This window comes from Onychomys torridus, chromosome 5, assembly GCF_903995425.1.
Source record: "Onychomys torridus chromosome 5, mOncTor1.1, whole genome shotgun sequence".
In the NCBI taxonomy this organism is placed as follows: Eukaryota; Metazoa; Chordata; class Mammalia; order Rodentia; family Cricetidae; genus Onychomys; species Onychomys torridus.
In genome coordinates this window covers 127,597,261-127,614,810 of record NC_050447.1, presented here as the reverse complement: position 1 = coordinate 127,614,810, position 17,550 = coordinate 127,597,261, and the positions used below count along the sequence as shown (strand labels likewise).

Here is a 17,550-nt window from a genome sequence, read left to right as displayed (position 1 = left end):
TCCTCTGGAGCCACTGCGTTAGTGTTCGCTTTAAAAAAAATCACGGGGTTGGGGATTTAGCTCAAGCGCAAGGCCCTGGGTTCGATCCTCAGCTAAAAAAAAAAAAAAAAAAAAAAAAAAAAAAAAAAATCACTGGGCATCATGGAGCATGCTTTTAATCCCAGCACCAGGGAGACAAAGGCAAACGGATATCTGTCAGTACTAGGCCAACCTGGTCTACACCACGAGTTCCAGGGCAGACAAGGCTATATAGAGACCCTGTATCAAAACAAACAATACAAAATGAGAAAAGCTTACTGTGGACTCTGTTCTGTTGCACCCTCTGTGCCCAGAAACTGGTCAAAGTGAAATCTAGAGGCAGCTTGTCCCTGACCAACCAGCTATATGACACTGGGTACAGACAGTCTTCCCTTCAGTACTGCCTTAGGGGTGACCCATAGAGCCACAGCCGACAGAAGCTCCTTGGTGGAATGTGCTCACGCCTCCAAGCCCAATCCTCCCAGATCGTTGCACTTTGCAGGTACAAAGTCCCTTCGGTGCCTGTATAGTGAGGGTACTAGCCTAGGAACAGGTCATCCCAAGAATCAACTTTCCAATCCACTTCTGGCCTCAGACCCTGGGCTCCTTCCAGGGAACACATTCCCTTTAAAGAGCTCTTGTCAGGAGGAAGCCAAAGAAGGAGGCCCAGTTAACCCCAAGGACAACGAACTGCATAGAGGAGCCAACCAAGACTTGAGCTGAGATCCTGGAGCCTGTCCCCGCAATCCCCAGGGCGTGGTCTGCAAGAACTACAACTTCCAGCGTGCTCGGCCGCACGGCACGCTGGGAGTTGTAGTCCTCACCAACGCGCTTCCCGTGCAGCTTAGAAACGGCCCGGGCAGGATCTACCCCGTCCTGTCGTATCTGGTGTCTGTGTCCTCTGAAGTGTCCTTGAAAGACCATAGAGTCGTATTTAACATATTTTACAGAAGAGGAAATAGAGGCCGCTCTCTTGCCGGGTCACAGGAGCACTGAGAACGCGGGGGCTCCCAAGTGCTTTGCCCGCGCCTCTCTGGCCGCACGCCCCGCCTCCCCACCCCCACCCCCGGTCCGCGATGGTGCGGCCGGATAGGCCCATTGTGCACAGCAGGGGGAGCGGATGTTCAGCTTGGCCGTTTCGTCGGCGCTGAGGGGGCGTGTCCAGATGCGTCCTTCCCCGCTCCGCATTGGTGAGGCCCGACCAGCCCATTGCGCACACCAAGCAGGGAGTTCACCGAGGGGGCGTGTCCGGACGCCCCGCCCAATTCCTCCCCCTAACCGCGATGGTATGGCCCGACGGGCCCATTGCATGCAAGTGAGGTGGGGCGTGACATACAGCTCGGGCGCGTTGCACCTGCGATCCCAGGAAAGCAGCATGCAGACGCCCCGCCTCTATACCCCCTGTCCACGATGGTGTGTCCCGACAAGCCCATCGCGAGCTTTAGGGAGGGGGAGGCAAGGAGCAGGGTCCACTGCGGGAGCAAGGGGGAGGGCCGAGGCCGGCGGCTTCCCAGCCGCAGCCGGAGTGGGACCCGGCTTTTCTGGGAGCAGCGCCGCCGCCTAGTGGGGGTGGAGCCCAGCGGTGGCCCCAGGTAACTACCGGGCGCGGGCTGCTGTGGACGCGGCGGGAGGTGCGGGCGCTTCGGTGAGGCCTCGCCGGCCCCAGTCGTCGCTGCGGCCGGTCCGCTCGGTCCAAGTGCTAGGGCGTCCGGCTGGACGAGTTTCTGAGAGCTCTGCGTACGGCTGGTGGAGCTCCAGAGAGGATCCCGTGGCCCCGTGTGGGTCCCTAACAGTTCACCCTTCGGCAGCAAGAGTGGCTGGAGGTCCTGGTAACAGCACTAACCCAGAGCCATCACTGCATTCGTGATGTTCGAACCCCGAGGGATCGATAGTCGGTTTGCATCTTGCCCAGTAGAAAAGCGTTTCCTGTCTGCACCCCACTAGGCTTGAGTGGAGTTGGTGCTGGGGGCCAGGGAGGAAACAAATTGGGGGGGGCGAAACTGCACTCCTGTAACCCCGAGTTTTCTTCTTAGTGGTGTAATGCTCTCCTATCCTACCGCAGACTGAGCGATTGCAGTGGTGAGGTGCATGCAGTATAGGGAGGGGTGAATGAGAAAAAAGCCCCCCAGCATACACCCAAGGTTCACACATCCCACTGCAGACGTAACCAGGGAACAGGGAATCACACCGCCAGTTTCGTATCCATTGAGAGCTACCTAGGGAGGTAAGTACAGGTACTCTCTTCCAGTGTTAACCTCTGGACAAATAGCCTCAGGGAGGTTAGGAAGCCCTCAAGGTCACGGAGCCCCTGAGAGCCAGCCTTCATTAGTGTATTCCTGTCTTAGTTACATCCAGCAGGTGAACAGTGCCTCAGTTATCAGTGTTGTCATTGACCCCATTTTACAGATGAGAGCCTAAGATGAAGACAACTCAGAGCTGGACCCAGAGTGATGCTCTAATGAGCACAAGACCCAGAACAACATACGCGGACCCACACTGTCTTCTCCTTGCCCGTCTGCACAAATGTCATTATTTGGAGAGGCAAAGCTGGGATCCATCCTTGCCCAAAGCAGATGTAGAACAGGGCCTGTCCACTCTGTGCCTGGTGTACTAGGCTCTGGGCTCAAGTCTGATGCTTGGTGGTATTTTGAGAGGTCCGAGTCCCAAGCTGGCCAAGGTATACTGTGTCCCAAGGTCCTAATTGCATGTTTCCTTAGTTCTGGAAAGGTGGTTGTGTCCTGCTTCTATGGAGGAAGATTTGAGGGCCCAAGGAAGAAAGGAATGGAATACTTCCTCACTCAGGAGAAGGGAGGCAGCCCATCTTCAGGCTCTGATAGTAGGTGGGAACCCTGACTTAGGGAAGAGTGCTGGCATCTTCTTCCTGCTGCAGCTGGCCAGAGCTCTGCTCATGTGTGGAGGAGGCCAGAGGAGGAAGCTGGAACGCAGCAGCAAGTGCTTTGCACTTGGATCCTGCTGCACTCTCGAGCTTTCATCTGCCACCTCAAGCCACCTGCTAGGTCCTGAGCCTCTCTGTGGTCTTCTTTTGCCCTAGGCACGTCTATGCTTTGGACCATTTATTTCAAAGTCTTGGGGGTGTGTCAGAGCCCTCTTTCACCTCAGTTACCTCTTCTGTGAAATGGGGCAAACACTGGCATCTAGCTCTTAGCTCACTGCGAGACAGTCAGGGTAAGCCACCTGAGGACTGGATACAGAGCCTTTCAGGGCCACCCTTCCGGGTTCTGTGGTGAGGGCAGTTACTTCCTCTCTCTGAGTAAACAGTACCTGACTGCTGGGGGATAGGCTGTCATAAAAGGCACACAATAGGTATGAGGGCCACACCCCACAGGGGATGAGCTGTGATGAGGAAGAGGCACAGAGGGATCCCAAAGGTTTTGAAGAATAGTCCAGATTGCTGGCTTCTGTTGAAAACTTAAGAAACTTGATAAAATTCCCCTCTCTTCTGCGTATACAGTTTTGCATGTGGCCAGGAAAGATCTTCACGTTTGGAGGTATTTGGGGCCTCTGTTCCTGGGGAGAGACTGACTGTGGGATTCCAGGGCCAGGCCCAGATTGAGTAGATCATCGAGAGGGTCCTGTATGGGAAAGGGTGGGAAAGGGATTACCTGGCCAAGTAGGGACACCCCAGAGTATCTTTGGGCATTTGGCCCAGTGGGAGCCAGGTCCCAGATGAGTCTGGTCCCTGCCAGGAACTGCAAGATGGCCACATGGAGATGTCCCACCTGCAGCATGGCAATGGTTCTGTTGGGTCCAGGAAGCCAGAACACACCTGACAGGCTAGGAAAGGCACAAGAACGCTGTCTGGCTATGTCTAGAGCTTGACAGAGAATCTGCCGAATGTGGGAGGTGATGCTAAAGATATATTAGGCAGATAAAATGATACATGGGCCAGATTTGGGTTTAAAAGCCTCTAACTGGATTGTGAATGGAAGGCAGGTTTTTGTTTCTCTGTGTGTGCGAGCCCGTGCTATCTGCTTTGTGAGTGCACGTGTGTGCTGATGTGTGGAGGCATGGGTTCAACCCAGGTTGTCATTCCTTAGGCACTGTCCATCCTTTTCAAAGTCGGGGTTTGCAGCTAACCAACTAGTCTTGGCTGGCTGGCTGGCTGGCCAGCCAGCCCCAGGTGTCCACCTGTCTCCATGTCTCTTTTTATGTGTTGTGGGGATTGAACTCAGGTCCTCAAACTTGCCTGGCAGGCACGTTAGTGACAGCTATCTCTTAAAGTCTCTGGAGGGTGGTTTTCTGAGGGAAGAAAGTAGAAATCTGTGCTTAGGCAAGTCACCTCACTGCCGTGGCCCTCAGATCCTCACCCGCACATCGAGGCCACATTTGTAGTAAAGGCTGGATTTCGGCGCACTCAAAACGATGAACCCCTTCAGCCAGGAGGGGAGATTGAGTGAGACAGTGACTGAGAGGGTTTTATGGATTAGTGGCACAAAGTGGAGGTCAGGGTCAGCTCAACCCCCATAAGAGAGGAGTGGGAGTGGAGCCTTGAAGAGCAGGAAGGAGGAATTGATTTATAGAAAGGGAAGGTGCCTCCAACAGAGGATGGCCAGGCGCAGCTGGCCAGAGGAGCACCTTGTGGTGCAGGAAGGGCTTAGAAGATGTGAGCCTGAAGATTGATAGGGTGAGCTTACTAAGTGCCAGTGTACACTCGGTGGCAGGCTCCTCCTGTAGAAGTGGGCAAGGGTTCGGATGTAGATATCTTTGAACATGGGCAGGATTTTCTAGTTGCTTGTGGTTAATAGAGACAAGGAAGAATTGATAAGGAGCAAACAAAGATCATTGGGCATGTCCACATCTAAGTTCACACACATTTGTAGAGTGGAATTCCAAGTTACATCTATACCACTGCATCCATTAACTTGATCTCTTGTTGCTTAGAGATCTGCAAATTGCCTCCAGGTACCATCTTGTTATCTTGTTACTAGCTGTACATCCATAGTGCAATTAGTTGGTCTAAAGGACATTCTAAGCCAAAAATTGTTCCCACAGTTTCCTTCTGGATTCTTTCCATTGGCTACCTTTCCTGAGGACACATTTTCATTCTAAGAGAATGAAAGTTTTAATGCCTTAAGATCGGGCTTATAAAGTACTGGAGCTCAGCAATTAAGAGCACCTTCCAGAGGACCAGGATTCAATTCCCAGCACCTACATCAGTTGACTCACAACTACCTGTAACTCCAGTTCCAAGGGGCCCAACATCTCTCCTGGACTCTACAGGCAGTGAGTGCACAAGGTGCACAAACTCATCCATACACATGACATCTTTTAAAAATAGACCTTAAGAGCCAGGCAGTAGTGGCGCATGCCTTTAATCCCAGCACTGGGAAGGCAGAGGCAGGTGGATCTCTGTAAGTTCAAGGCCAACCTGAGCTACAGAGTTCCAGGCTCCCAAACTATACCCTGTCAAAAAAAAAAAAAAAAAGGCCAGTGGCAGTGGTGGCACACACCTTTAGTCCTAGCACTCAGGGGACAGAGCCAGGTGGATCTCTGTGAGTTCAAGGCCAGCCTGGTCTATAGAGCAAGATCCAGGACAGGCATCAAAACCTTGTCTTGAGAAACCAAAAAAATTTTTTAAAAATAGACCTAAGATATATTCTTTTATGGTTTTCAGCAGGTTGTACAGTCTAGAATTTGTTTGTATTTTGAGACAGGATTTCTCTATGTAGTCCTGGCTATCCTGAAATCCAATCCATGGACCAGGCTGGCCTTGAACTCAGAGATCCACTTGCCTCTGCCTCCCAAGTGCTGGGATTAAAGGCGTGTGCCACCACCGCCCCAACTCTGTCTAGAATCTTTTAAAGCAAATATACAGTTATCAAAATTTAAAAATCTAAACCAGGAGAAGTGGTGTATGCTTGTAATCCCAGCACTTGGGAGGTAGAGGCAAGAGGATCAGGAGTTTGAGAATAGACTGAGATATATGAGACTGTGTCTAAAAACAAATAATAGAAAATTAAAATCTGCCTTCCTGAGCAGGTGTACCTTGATAATTTCTGTATCCTTTTAGAAATACTATGTGCAGATACAATATTCGATTGAAATTTATAATACTGTTACTTCTTGTTCAGCAAATTGTTGTTTTTTTAAATATTTGAGAGTATGGGATATATCCACTAAGTACACACTAGTATCCACTAGTGTACCCGATCCTGTAGCCTGCCACATAGGTTTAACAAATTGTTGCCATTTTGTTCTGACATCTTGTTCTGGGTTGGTGGGCGTTGGAGGAGTCCAGTTACTACAGACCATCCTAGTAGACATACATAGTGCTTTAGGTAATTCTGGTGATCTGTTTGCTGGCCTGGGAGACATCCTAAGGAGACCGAGGCTCTGCTTCAGCTGTTTACATCTCTGTTGGGTTTATATCTCTGTTCCCTCTCTTGCTTCAGCTGTTAATTGGGTGTGTGACACTTTTGTTGTCTTTTGAAGACAGGGTGTTAGTGGCCTTTGCTGTCCTGGAACTCCGTGTAGACCAGGCTGGCCTCGAACTCACAGAGATCCTCCAGTCCTGTGTGTGTGGATCTCCTCTCCAGTACTGCTTGTTATACTCCCTAGACTCACAGGGGCTGGAAGGCGTAGAAAACTAAAGTGTCGAAAGTGCAGAAACTTCCCTGGGCTTGGTACAGCCAGTTCTTCCGACATCAGCTGAACTAGGGCCTCCCCTTCCCACCCCACCCCACCCTCTGCATCGCTGGGGGCGGGGTGGCGAAATGTTTCTGTGACGTCAACGTGCGCAGGACCAATCCCCCTGCCCAGGAGACGTTAAGTCGTTTGCATGGGTCGTCGGTCATTGGCCTCTCGGGCCACCTGGGCTGTCGCCGCTTTTTAAAGGCGCCGCGTAACGGAACAGAAAACAGGAGAGACGAGAGGCGCGGTGGGCTATGAGGTCATCGCCGGCCTGCAGGGCTTGGGAGTGACGTCACCTCCGGGAAGCGTGCCGGCCGGGGCTGAGGGCGGTCCTCTCACCTCGGCTGCGTGAGAGGCTGCGGTCCCCGCGGCCCTAAGAAGGTAACCATGACATCTTAATGCGCGCCGTGGTCCCACACTCGGGGGTGCCCCGTCCTTCGCCTGCCACCTGGCTGTGGGGGCCCTGAAGTATGAGGAGGGGGCGAGGAGGCTTTTTTAACCTGGCTTTCAAGATGGCGACCCGCTAGTCACGTGCCGCCCGCAGAGCGCGATTGGCCGGCGCGGCGTCGAGGGGCGGGGCCGGGGGCGGGGCGGGCGCCGGCTCTGGCCGCTGCTGTTTGCTTTGAGCGTCCTGGCGCGCCCCCGCGAGCCGCCTCCCGCGCTGCGCGTTCCCGCCGCTCCGAATGTTGTGAATCAAACGTGGGGCTGGTTCCATCCGGCCGCCGCGGACAGTTCTTAAAGGGCCAGCCCGCCGGATCGCACAGCTGCGTCCTGCGCCGCCCTTCTCTCGTGTCCGTGCCGGAGAGGCGGAAGACAGAGCAGGCTCGGGAAGGAGCCGGCGCTCCACCATCCGCACCCCGCATCGCGAACAAAGGAGCCCGCGCGTTGTCGGACGGCTGCCGGTGAGTCGGGCCAGGCCCCTAACTTCGGACCCGCACCCCGGAACTGTGGCTCCCTCGGGGACTCGCTGTGGTTTGCCGGCTTCGTGGGCATAGATCCTGGGCTGCCGGGGTGGGGGCGACGGCGGTGAGGCCCCCGGGCCAGGTGCTGCCTGGGGCTACCTAGACTCGGCCAGGCCACCCCTCTGCGGAGCTGAGCGCAGCGGTGGAGGGGAAGGAGCCACCCCCTCCCCCTGCAGCCGCCACTTCCTTTGTTGTTGCTTTTGTCTCACGCCGAGCACATGGTCCGGGATCCTCGGTTCTTAAAGTCACAGCGCTCTAGTCCTTGCGCTGCTGCCTGCCCCGTCCCTCAGTGTTCCTCCGAGTGCGGCACTAAGGAGTAAGGGGGTCAACGGAGTCTCTCCTGGGACAGGTGTGCGAGCTTCGGCCCCGTCCCCAGGGAGGGGTGGCTGTGGAAGGTTGCTGGAACCCCACTCTCTGCGTCTGGCCTGCTTTAGGGAGGAGCCTGATCCTCGGGGGCTTTTGTTTTCCTCCCCCACTAATGTGAACACCTGGTTTCTTGTCTCTGGCTTTTTAGGGGTGCCCTGGGGAGATTTCAGCCCGCGTTTTAATTTGTTACAACTGAGGCTTAGCGAAAACTAAAGGAGTTCTTTAACCAAGGTCACCCAGGGAGTCTAAGCTGGCCAAGGTGTGGTGGTCCCACCCTCTACTGCCTCCGCGGTCTTAATGCAAGTTGGAAAGCTCCTCTTTAGAGTGGGAGTTGGGCGAGCAAGTAGGGAGGGGGAGGTTTTCTTCCCGCCTAAGCCTGCTCTTGATCTTGGAGTCTCACTTTGCTGGTCTGCTAGAAGGGAGCATCTTTTTTTTGCAAACAGACTCTATGCCAGGGTCAGAGACATGCTTGGAACACTGTACTGACAGGGCTGTGGACTCATGGGGGCAAGATCGGACTTAGGGGAGCTTACACAAACTTCTTAAGAGAGTGCAGTGAAAGAGGTGTGCAAAAGCAGTGTTGCTGGTTGACCTTGAGTGTCGCTAGATCCAGCTCAGTCTCTTGCAGATACTCACAGACACTAAGAGATTCACCGTGTCCTGTGTGACTCTAGAAGGAGTCTGTGGTTTTTTTCCTCTGACCACTGTTACCATTGAGAGGACCGGGACTTGGGGAGTCTGGGTCTAGGGAACCAGCCAGGACCGATTCTGTTCTCCGTGGTCTAGAGCAACTCCTCTTGGGGCTTCAGTAACTGAAATGGGTGTGCCCCCTTTACCACTTTGGTTCCCAGTAGGAGTTACAGAATCACCTTTCCCTTCTGGGGGACACAGCTAGGGCAGCATGCTTCTCAGACCTTCAAGACTTTCTTACCTCATGCCTGCCTAGTGTTGGGGTGCAGGACAGCGTGTCTTATTTTCTGTTAATGGTCATTCACACTACCTCTGGCATTCACTTTAAGGATTGATTCTTCTGTTACCTTTAGAGTGGCCATTGATGGTTCCTTGGGAGATCATTCTTAGGTTGTTCCCATCTTTACAGAGGAGGAGGCTGAGGTTCAGGGACTAGAAGCCATGGACCTAAGACCCTGGCAAGAATTTGGGGGTGTTGTTTGTTAGGGGTAATGCTGTTCCCTTTGGCACCATCACCCACTAAATGCCCTTCTGTTTGCTGGTTTGGGGTGGGCCAGGCATCTCGTTTCAGGTATTTGGGAGTGGGTTACTCCTGGTCCTTGTTTGTAGCTAGTGTGGAATCCGGAAGTGAGGAGCTGTGTGTCAGGTATCTATAGTTGGCCCAGCTGGGGATCTCAAAGCCAGTTACCAGTGACAGTCAGGTGCAGAGAGTGGACAGGGTCTGGGAAGGAGGACAAGTGCTCCCTTCTCTTCTAGCCTTCCTTGGAGACTAGTATTTGTGGGGAGTCATTTATTATCTCCAGTCTTTCCTCACTGGCAGCAGCCTGTCATCACTGCCACACTGTGTGCTTTACACACCTCTGTGCAGCCTTGGGGCGTCTTGGGTAAAGGAAATGGTTCTTGTGATGTTAGCTGGAATGACTGAGGTGCTTAACTGGCCTTCCTCCCTTGCTGTGTTAGCAGGCAGCAACATTTGGAACTGGACATGAGGCATGCATAGGTTTGTCGGTTGAGAAAGAGTAGAAAGGCCTGCTTGTGGCGGTGACACAGAGAGCTGGCCCAGACTCTTCGGTGTCTCGGGGCCTGATGGGGTTCCAGAGTGGTCCTTGCCAGGACTTCACCCTGGTTCTGAGTAGTAGTGAAAGCGCCCTGCTCCCCACCCCCACCCACCCACCCCCGTCCTCACTTTGACCCTAGAGAGACCTGCCCTTCTGTCTTCCTCTCAAATTCATCCCTTTTCAAAGAGCTCTACTTCCCACATTGGGGTCCACATGGGGGGTCCCAGAGCAAAGACATTGATTGATGCATGTCAGGCCCAGCATGCTACCAGTGGCAAGTTTCTTTCCTAGGCCCTGTGAAGCCTTGAGGTGGCCTTCACAACAGCAGCAGGACATGTAGATAGGCTTGAAGTTGCCCTATTTCCTATCTGCAACACGTATGTGGGACTTAGGGCAGTGAGTCTCTTCTGCAGAGCCTACTAACACCTTAATTAATGGGTGGCGTCACAGCTGAGTGTGTACCAAGGTAAAGGGCTAGGGAGAGAGAATGGTGTCTGACCTTAGACCAAGTTTCCAAAGGTGGATATGGGTCAGACCATCTTACCTAGCCCTTGAGAGTGAGTCCCAGGCCTTTTTGAAGTTCCTCTTTCCAGCGACATAAAAGGGGAAACTGCAGCTCCCAAGAGCCTCATCTGCTTAGAGGCCAAGATGTAGCCAGGGGTGAGGCAAAGGAAGTTTCCTCCAGCCTGAGCCTCACTGGAGCCAGCTCTCTGAATTTACGGTGTTCTAAGATTTGATCCTACTTCACAGAGCAGAAGGCTCCGTCTAGTCTGTTAACACTGGACGCCAGCTCCAGAGGAGGACCTACCTCTCTGGGTCTTTCTATCCCTCTATGTCTTTCTCTACTTGCCTCCTAGGGTTGTGAGCCCCGGCCCAGCCCCTCCACCTCCCTGCTCCCCTGATGAGACCATGGACTCTGGCAGTGACTAAGTGGCCACCCTCTGCCCCTGTGCGTCACTGGCAATTCTCTACAAGACCGAGCAGCAGTCCAGGCCCACTCTGGGGAAGGTACGAAGAAGTCTCCATCCCTAGTTCAAGGGGAGCCATCTTGGCTGGGTTCAGGAACAGAGGGGTGGGCCCCAGAGCCCTGAGCTATCTATTTTGGCTTCTTAATGTGGGTTATGGCCCTGGCTTCCCTCCCTGCATTATAAATGAGTGGTGCTCCTCTATCCTATTGGGGCTCCTCTGTGTGGTACAGCCTTGGCCACGAGGGGCCCCTGGCCAGCCCACCTGCCCAGGATGAGCACTTAGCCTCCCAGCAGCTGCTGCCCCAGCCATCACACCTCTCTGTAGAGGAGCCCCGAGCCTCAGCTCCTGCCGGCAGGAGCTCACGAATGCTGCACCCAGCCACCCAGCAGAGCCCGTTCATGGTTGATCTTCACGAACAGGTAGGTAGGACGACTCTTAGCCCGCCCTACCCCAAGCTTCTGTCAAACTGGTCTAAGAAGCAAAGGCAGCAAAGCTGATTCTCCCTTGCTGTACTTAGCATGTTAGTCCCATGATATGGGTAAAGGGGAGGGTCTTCTCTGGGGTGCCTGCTGTAAAGGATTCATTAGCACACCGGTTCTGCCCAACAGGACCTTTTTGTATTTTGAGACAGGGTCTCACTATGTAATCCTGGCTGACCTGGAACTTCCTGTGTAGACCAGGCTGGCTTTATGTCCCAGAGACCTTCCTGGACTCCCACAGGACTCTGAAGATCGCTCTTAGAGCCAGGCTTCCTCCCTAGAGTTCCCTGGTGCTCTTTCCACAGGTGCACCAGGGACCTGTCCCTCTGTCCTACACAGTCACCACAGTGACCACCCAAGGCTTCCCCTTGCCTACAAGCCAACACATCCCTGGCTGCAGTGCCCAGCAGCTCCCAGCATGCTCCGTGATGTTCAGTGGGCAGCACTATCCCCTCTGCTGCCTCCCACCTCCGGTGAGTGAATGCTTTCTTCTCCCACCCCAGGTACATGCCACACTCTCCATCCCAGCAGGTGTGAGCACAGGCACCCTTAGGAACTGAGCTAACCGCCAGTGCAGGCTGTCAGTGTACTAACTTGGCCTTCTGGCCATGGCCCAGAGCCACGTTTGTTCCCACAGAGGTGTGAGGCAGCTGAGAGGTCCTGCCGCATACATTGGCAGAGACCCTGCAGTGGTGGGGCATCCTACCTGGGCAGCCTAGGGCAGGAATGGAACTTGCTGCTATATACAGCTCCTGGGTTTGTGTGTACAGTGAGGACCGTTAGCCGGGTGCTGTTCCCTGGCCTCATGGCACATAGGCCCGACTTCTTTGCCCTCTCTCAGCAGCTGATCCAGGCGTGTACCATGCAACAGCTCCCTGTGCCCTATCACACCTACCCCCACCTCATCTCCAGTGACCACTACATTCTTCACCCCCCGCCACCGGCCCCACCGCCCCAACCTACCCACATGGCACCTCTTGGTCAGTTTGTATCCCTGCAGACCCAGCACCCACGTATGGTGAGTTGGGGGAGTTGAGGGGGAGTGCGGAGTGGGAAAGGCGAGGATATGGTTGTAAGCAGCTGGCTGACCCGTCCCTTCTTCTTCCAGCCCCTGCAGCGACTGGATAATGATATGGACCTTCGAGGGGACCAGCACCCCATAGGTAGCTTCACTTACTCCACCTCTGCCACTGGCCCGGCCTTGTCACCCTCGGTGCCCCTTCACTACCTGCCCCATGACCCACTGCACCAAGAGCTGTCCTTCGGTGTGGTAAGTGCCAACCCTGTCCCTCCAGCCAGGCTTAGCAGTGAGCAGCCAGCCCTGCTAGCTCACCTACTACATCTGTTTCTCCCTCCGCAGCCGTATTCCCACATGATGCCACGAAGACTGAGCACACAAAGATACCGTCTACAGCAGCCGCCGCCGCCGCCACCGCCGCCGCCGCCGCCATCTTACTACCCAAGCTTCCTACCCTACTTCCTGTAAGTGCCAGCATAGAGCCATTAGGCCTTGTTTTGTGGCCCTCCGCAGCTCTGGTAGCCCACACCACATGTAACAGTCATCCCTGCCTTTCTTCTGGTGTGCTTGAACGAACACCAGGTCCTGATGTGAGCCGCGCAGAGCTCTGCGCTGTTTGCAGGCAGGGGGGTGCTTTGTGCCATCTCCCTCTGCTGACTGCACTCTGGGGCTCCTCTCTAGTTCAATGCTGCCAATGTCACCGACCACCATGGGCCCCACCATCAGCCTGGATCTGGATGTGGATGATGTGGAGATGGAGAACTATGAGGTGTGGTACCTGTGCTGGGAGGTGGAGTTTGGGAGACCTCCAGCGCGAGGTGCTGCTGACCTACCTCCCTTGCCTGGCTCTAGGCCCTCCTGAACCTGGCTGAGCGGCTGGGAGATGCCAAGCCCCGAGGCCTCACCAAAGCAGACATAGAGCAACTGCCGTCCTACCGCTTTAACCCTGACAGCCATCAGTCTGAGCAGACCCTGTGAGTGTCCTACCCAGACCCCCGGGAGGGGTCTCTGCTGTCAGGGTGGGGGGTGACACTGTGCTGCTCCTCAGGTGTGTGGTCTGCTTCAGTGACTTTGAGGTGCGGCAGCTGCTCCGAGTCCTTCCCTGCAACCATGAGTTCCATGCCAAGTGTGTTGACAAGTGGTTGAAGGTAAGGTGGCCTAACTTCCAGGTAGCCCCAGTCTGCAGTGTGGAGAGCTTATCCCAGTCAAAGAAGTGGGGGCGGCAGGTCAGGTAAGAGTGAGGTCTGATGTGTGGCTGTTCCTCCCAGGCTAACCGGACCTGTCCCATTTGCCGGGCCGATGCCTCCGAGGTGCCCAGGGAGGCTGAGTGAGGCTCCTTCAGCCACCCACAAGAACCCTGCCCAAAGCTCCGGAAATGGGTGGGGGGGGCAGGGAGTGGCCCAGGGAGAACTGTAAGGGAGGGCCCAGGCCTGTCTCAACATTGTCACCTGCTACTCCAGAGCTGGTGCCAGGTCAGCCCTGGAGAAGCCCCTGCAATAAGCCCCTGCGTTTGCCAAGCTCCAAAGACTCCTTCCCCAAACTGCCCGCCCGCCCGCCCGCCGTCCGTCCGTCCGTCCACCTGCCCTCCCTCCTGTCATGGAGCTGCCTGAGTGTCCCCAACTCAGTCTGCCTCTTATTTGCCCTTGGGTCCTTCTTCCTGCTGGCTCTGGGAGGCAGGAGTCCATTCCCCAAGTGTGACTCCCCACCCCCCAAGTGGGCAAAGGAGTAGCCACCCTGGGTCAACTGGTCTCTTGTACCGAAGTGAAGTATTCCCTGCCCAGGTGGTCCTACCACATCTGTGGGCAGATAGTAGCCAGAGACCATTTCCTAAGTCCCAGATCTGAGTCCTGTTTGATTCCAGACAGACTTAGGCAGTCGGCTCTTCCTCCACTGCTGTGCAGTGTGGGTCTGACTCCTCAGGACTCTCACCCCAGGCACAATGTTCCAGCCCACCCCCAGGCTGGAAGGTGTATCCCAGCCAGGCTCTTGGAGCAAATGGGATGGGGGCTCCAAGCTGGACACATTATGTTCTGCAGGAGCCAAGCCACGATATCTGGGCATGTCCTTGTGTTTCTGGTGGCCGCCCCTCCACCAGTGACAATGTCAGACCAATGCTTGATCTTCTCCCCCTCTGTCGTTTTGCATGAATGTGAGGAACAGCAGTTTTTGTTTATTCATTTGGCCCAAAAATTGCGTGGAGGGGGTGTGGATATTTAGAGGTGTTTGGTAGGTGTTTTGTTTTGTTTTTGTTTTTTGGGTTTTTTTTATTTTTGTTTTTTTGTTGGTTTTTTTGTTTGTTTTGTTTTTTGTTTGGTTGGTTGATTTGGGGGGGGTTGTTTTTTGTTTTTGTTTTTGTTTTTGTTTTGTTTTTAATTTTTCTTAATTGGTTTAAAGGAGTAGGGTGAGGGCATAGGGACCAACCGGGACCAAACGCCCAGGGGGCAGAGAAAGGTCAGGTTGTGCTGCACCAGGCCTTCCATATGACTGTGCGGCTAGAAGTCCCAGGGCAGGGTTGGGGGTCTGTGCTCAGCTGATAACTGCCATGCACTGTACTGCACATGTCCCTAGAGCCTACCGGGACCATTTGCTTTTCAGGGCCTTCCTCCAGCCAGGGGCTGTCTCCCACCTGCCTGGTGGGGTCTCCTCCTAGGAATCCCATGAGGACAGGGAGGGCGTGAACCTCCACATGGGCCTCCCAGCCTGATCCTGCCCTCCAAGGTCCAGAGGAGGCCAGTTCCCTGCTCTCCTTTCAGGTCCCTTTCCTTTCCTGCCCCCACCTGGGGTTGCTGCCCTGAGTGAACGAACCGCGTGTGGGGCCGGCACATCCTAGCAGGCAGCCATTGGCGCCTGCTGCCTCAGGGATGCTCCAACCACCCTCGTTCTCCTGCGGCAGCCCTGGCTTCCTGCCTCCCACCCCAGCCTGCCAGGGGCCCATTGACCTGGTCCCACCCCACAAGAACCCAAAGTCTTACTGTATATAACTCCAGGTGATGTTTCTATATTTATAGCAGTGTTGAAAATCCACATTTTACACAGAGAACCACCTTATCCAACCCAGTCCCTTCCTTACCCCAACAAAAGGTTTCCAAACCCTTACGGTTCCTGGAGCAGCAGAATTGACTCATGGGTTGTGTCGGCTGCAGTGGTGATTCCAACAAGCAGCTACTGGGGGGAATATACCTTTTTTTTTTTAATCATTTAAGAAAGATTTATCAAACAATTACTTCGGATGTTTGTGATTTGCTGACCTTGCTGTAGATGCCATGTTACCAATGATTTCCTGTGGTGGGGGCTTGGCATTGTTTACTCCTTATTTACCAACTTCTGGCCTAGGCATGACAGTGGGCACCTTCCCCCAGCATTGCTGGGCCCAGCGCCTGTGTTCTGTTAGAAAGGTTTTTATATATATATATATCTATATATATATAATTACACACATATATATAAACACATGTGATTTGGGGGCCCTGTTCCTTGCACATCTTACAGTTACCTCATTTTTCCCATGTATGTATTTGAAAAAATGCTAATATATAGAGAAAATGGTTCTTAAAGCTTAAATGTGTGGTTTTTTCCATCCCATTGGACTCACATTGGTTTGTAGCATTTAACATAACTAGTATGTTGTATTATATATGTGTATACGGATTGAAATTTTTAACAGATTTGTACTTTTTTTAAATGAAAGTTGCTAGTTCTGCTTGACCAAGTAGTGCAATCATTATTTTTTTTAATATTGTTGCTGATTTCAGAGGGATATTCACTAATAAATGTATGATGTATACAAGTGCTGCCCAAGCCACCTCTGGCTGCTCGTGTCTTCTTCCATGAGAATTGAAAATTGGGGAGTGCCTGGGGGGATGCTGCTGGAGCATGTCACAGAAAACATGGTTCTCTGCTCTGGAACCATGAAATTAGTCACCACTGACCAGAAACAACAGTCTCCCGGGAAATTGGATTCTATTGGCAATTTTCAAGAGTCCACCTAACTAATGTGAGGAGAGATATCTTTAGTGGTCCTGACTTCTAAGTAGCCCATGATAGCTTCAGATGGCTGTGTAGCCGAGAGTGAGCTTGAATCCCCTGTTCCCATCTCCCAAGTGCTTGGTGTTTTTGAGACAGTCTTGCCATCTGACCCAGGGTGGGCTCAAATTTGGGACAGTTCTGCTTCAGCCGCCCCAGGTACTGGGATTATAGGTTTGCTGTCACACAGGTCCTGACATTGAGATTCTGAGGTAGTGGGAGTGTAGCCTAGTGGTAGAGTGTGTTAGCTACCCTAGCATTGCCAAGCTCTGGGCCTCATCCCCAGCACAGTGGAAAAACTAAATCCTGAGGTAAGTTGTGACTGGAGGGGACTCAACCCTGCCTTCTGAGTCTGGCACTTCTCCAGAGGAAAACCTGTAGTGGGTAGCCATCCCAGCATTGGCCTGGAAGTTCCAACACCCATTGAGGCTTCGGTAATGGTCACACCCACAAGGCAGGACAGAGGAGGAAGCGGAAGACCAAGGATCAGGAGATCTCTCTCTTGGTTCAGGGACCCTGGACGCTGGAGGTAGACCGAGCAGAGTTCTCCAGAGAACACCGCCGGACTGCGCTATACCTTTGCCACCCCCTGCAACCTACCCCTTCATTTGTAAGTTACCCCACAAAATAAACCTCCCTTTTAACTACATGGAGTGGCCATAATAATTTCACCAATAAAAACCGCCAGTGCTCGGGTACTCCTTTTGGTCACTGGACAGCTATGGTTGGACATCAGACCTGAGCAGTCAGTTCTCAGCATGACTGGCTAGACCACACCCCCAGAGAGACCTGTGTACCCCTTGCCTTTGCCCCCTGCCCCAAAGGGGCTTCATTTCCATGCTGACATTGGATGTAGGGGTGAACATATCAGAAAACATGCTCTGCAGGGCGGTGGCTGGTACCCGGGGTCCTTGTGTGGTGCCACTGACCAGAGAGCTCTGGTCAGGTCCTTCTCATGTGATCTTGGGGTCATTTCCAAGTTGAGGGACAGGATCAGCTGAGGTGTTCCTGTAATCTATTTCAGAAGTCCATTGGAAGCATCTCCGTTTATAAAGGATAAGGCCTCTGGTAATGTAAATTCAGTCAGCTCCCATTCAAGGGCACAGCAATCTGGATTGCATGGCTTAACTGGGCCTTGTGCCGATATGTGCTGTAAATCTCCAGGAGTTGATTCTTAGGGCTACGTGTCCTGTATTTGCCTTGGCTTTGCACACCATGCAGCACACTGGGACATGGTAGATTATATGTTGGCAGCAGCTGCATTCCCATGGCACTAGAGCCATGAAAATTCAAAGTGGAAGTTTGTAAGCTCTTCA

At 53.4% G+C, this 17,550-nt stretch overlaps 1 protein-coding gene across 6 annotated transcripts; it reads left to right on the top strand.

Moving 5' to 3' along the window:
• Nucleotides 1–1,478: 1,478 nt before the first annotated feature.
• Nucleotides 1,479–14,489, top strand: Rnf44 (ring finger protein 44). Of its 6 annotated transcripts, XM_036188383.1 has the most exons (12): nucleotides 5,793–7,050; nucleotides 7,402–7,571; nucleotides 10,603–10,753; nucleotides 10,944–11,133; nucleotides 11,499–11,666; nucleotides 12,035–12,211; nucleotides 12,302–12,463; nucleotides 12,554–12,675; nucleotides 12,893–12,980; nucleotides 13,064–13,185; nucleotides 13,260–13,359; nucleotides 13,480–14,489. In XM_036188383.1, exons 3-12 carry the CDS (start codon nucleotides 10,647–10,649, stop codon nucleotides 13,540–13,542), a joined length of 1,299 nt encoding a protein of 432 aa, XP_036044276.1. In that variant the 5' UTR covers nucleotides 5,793–7,050; nucleotides 7,402–7,571; nucleotides 10,603–10,646; the 3' UTR covers nucleotides 13,543–14,489. The 6 variants fall into 6 exon arrangements, with proteins under 6 accessions (XP_036044275.1, XP_036044277.1, XP_036044276.1 ...); XM_036188382.1 differs by lacking the exons at nucleotides 5,793–7,050; nucleotides 7,402–7,571 and adding an exon at nucleotides 1,479–1,610; XM_036188384.1 differs by lacking the exon at nucleotides 7,402–7,571 and having other exon boundaries at nucleotides 5,792–7,050.
• The last annotated feature ends 3,061 nt before the right edge of the window (nucleotides 14,490–17,550 follow it).

Coding starts and splice junctions, on each gene's coding strand:
- Rnf44 (XM_036188382.1), top strand. CDS start 10,647: ATGAGACCATGGACTCTGGCAGTGACTAAGTGGCCACCCTCTGCCCCT. Junction 10,754..10,943: donor CCAGGCCCACTCTGGGGAAG/GTACGAAGAAGT, acceptor TGTGTGGTACAG/CCTTGGCCACGAGGGGCCCC. Junction 12,676..12,892: donor AGCTTCCTACCCTACTTCCT/GTAAGTGCCAGC, acceptor GCTCCTCTCTAG/TTCAATGCTGCCAATGTCAC.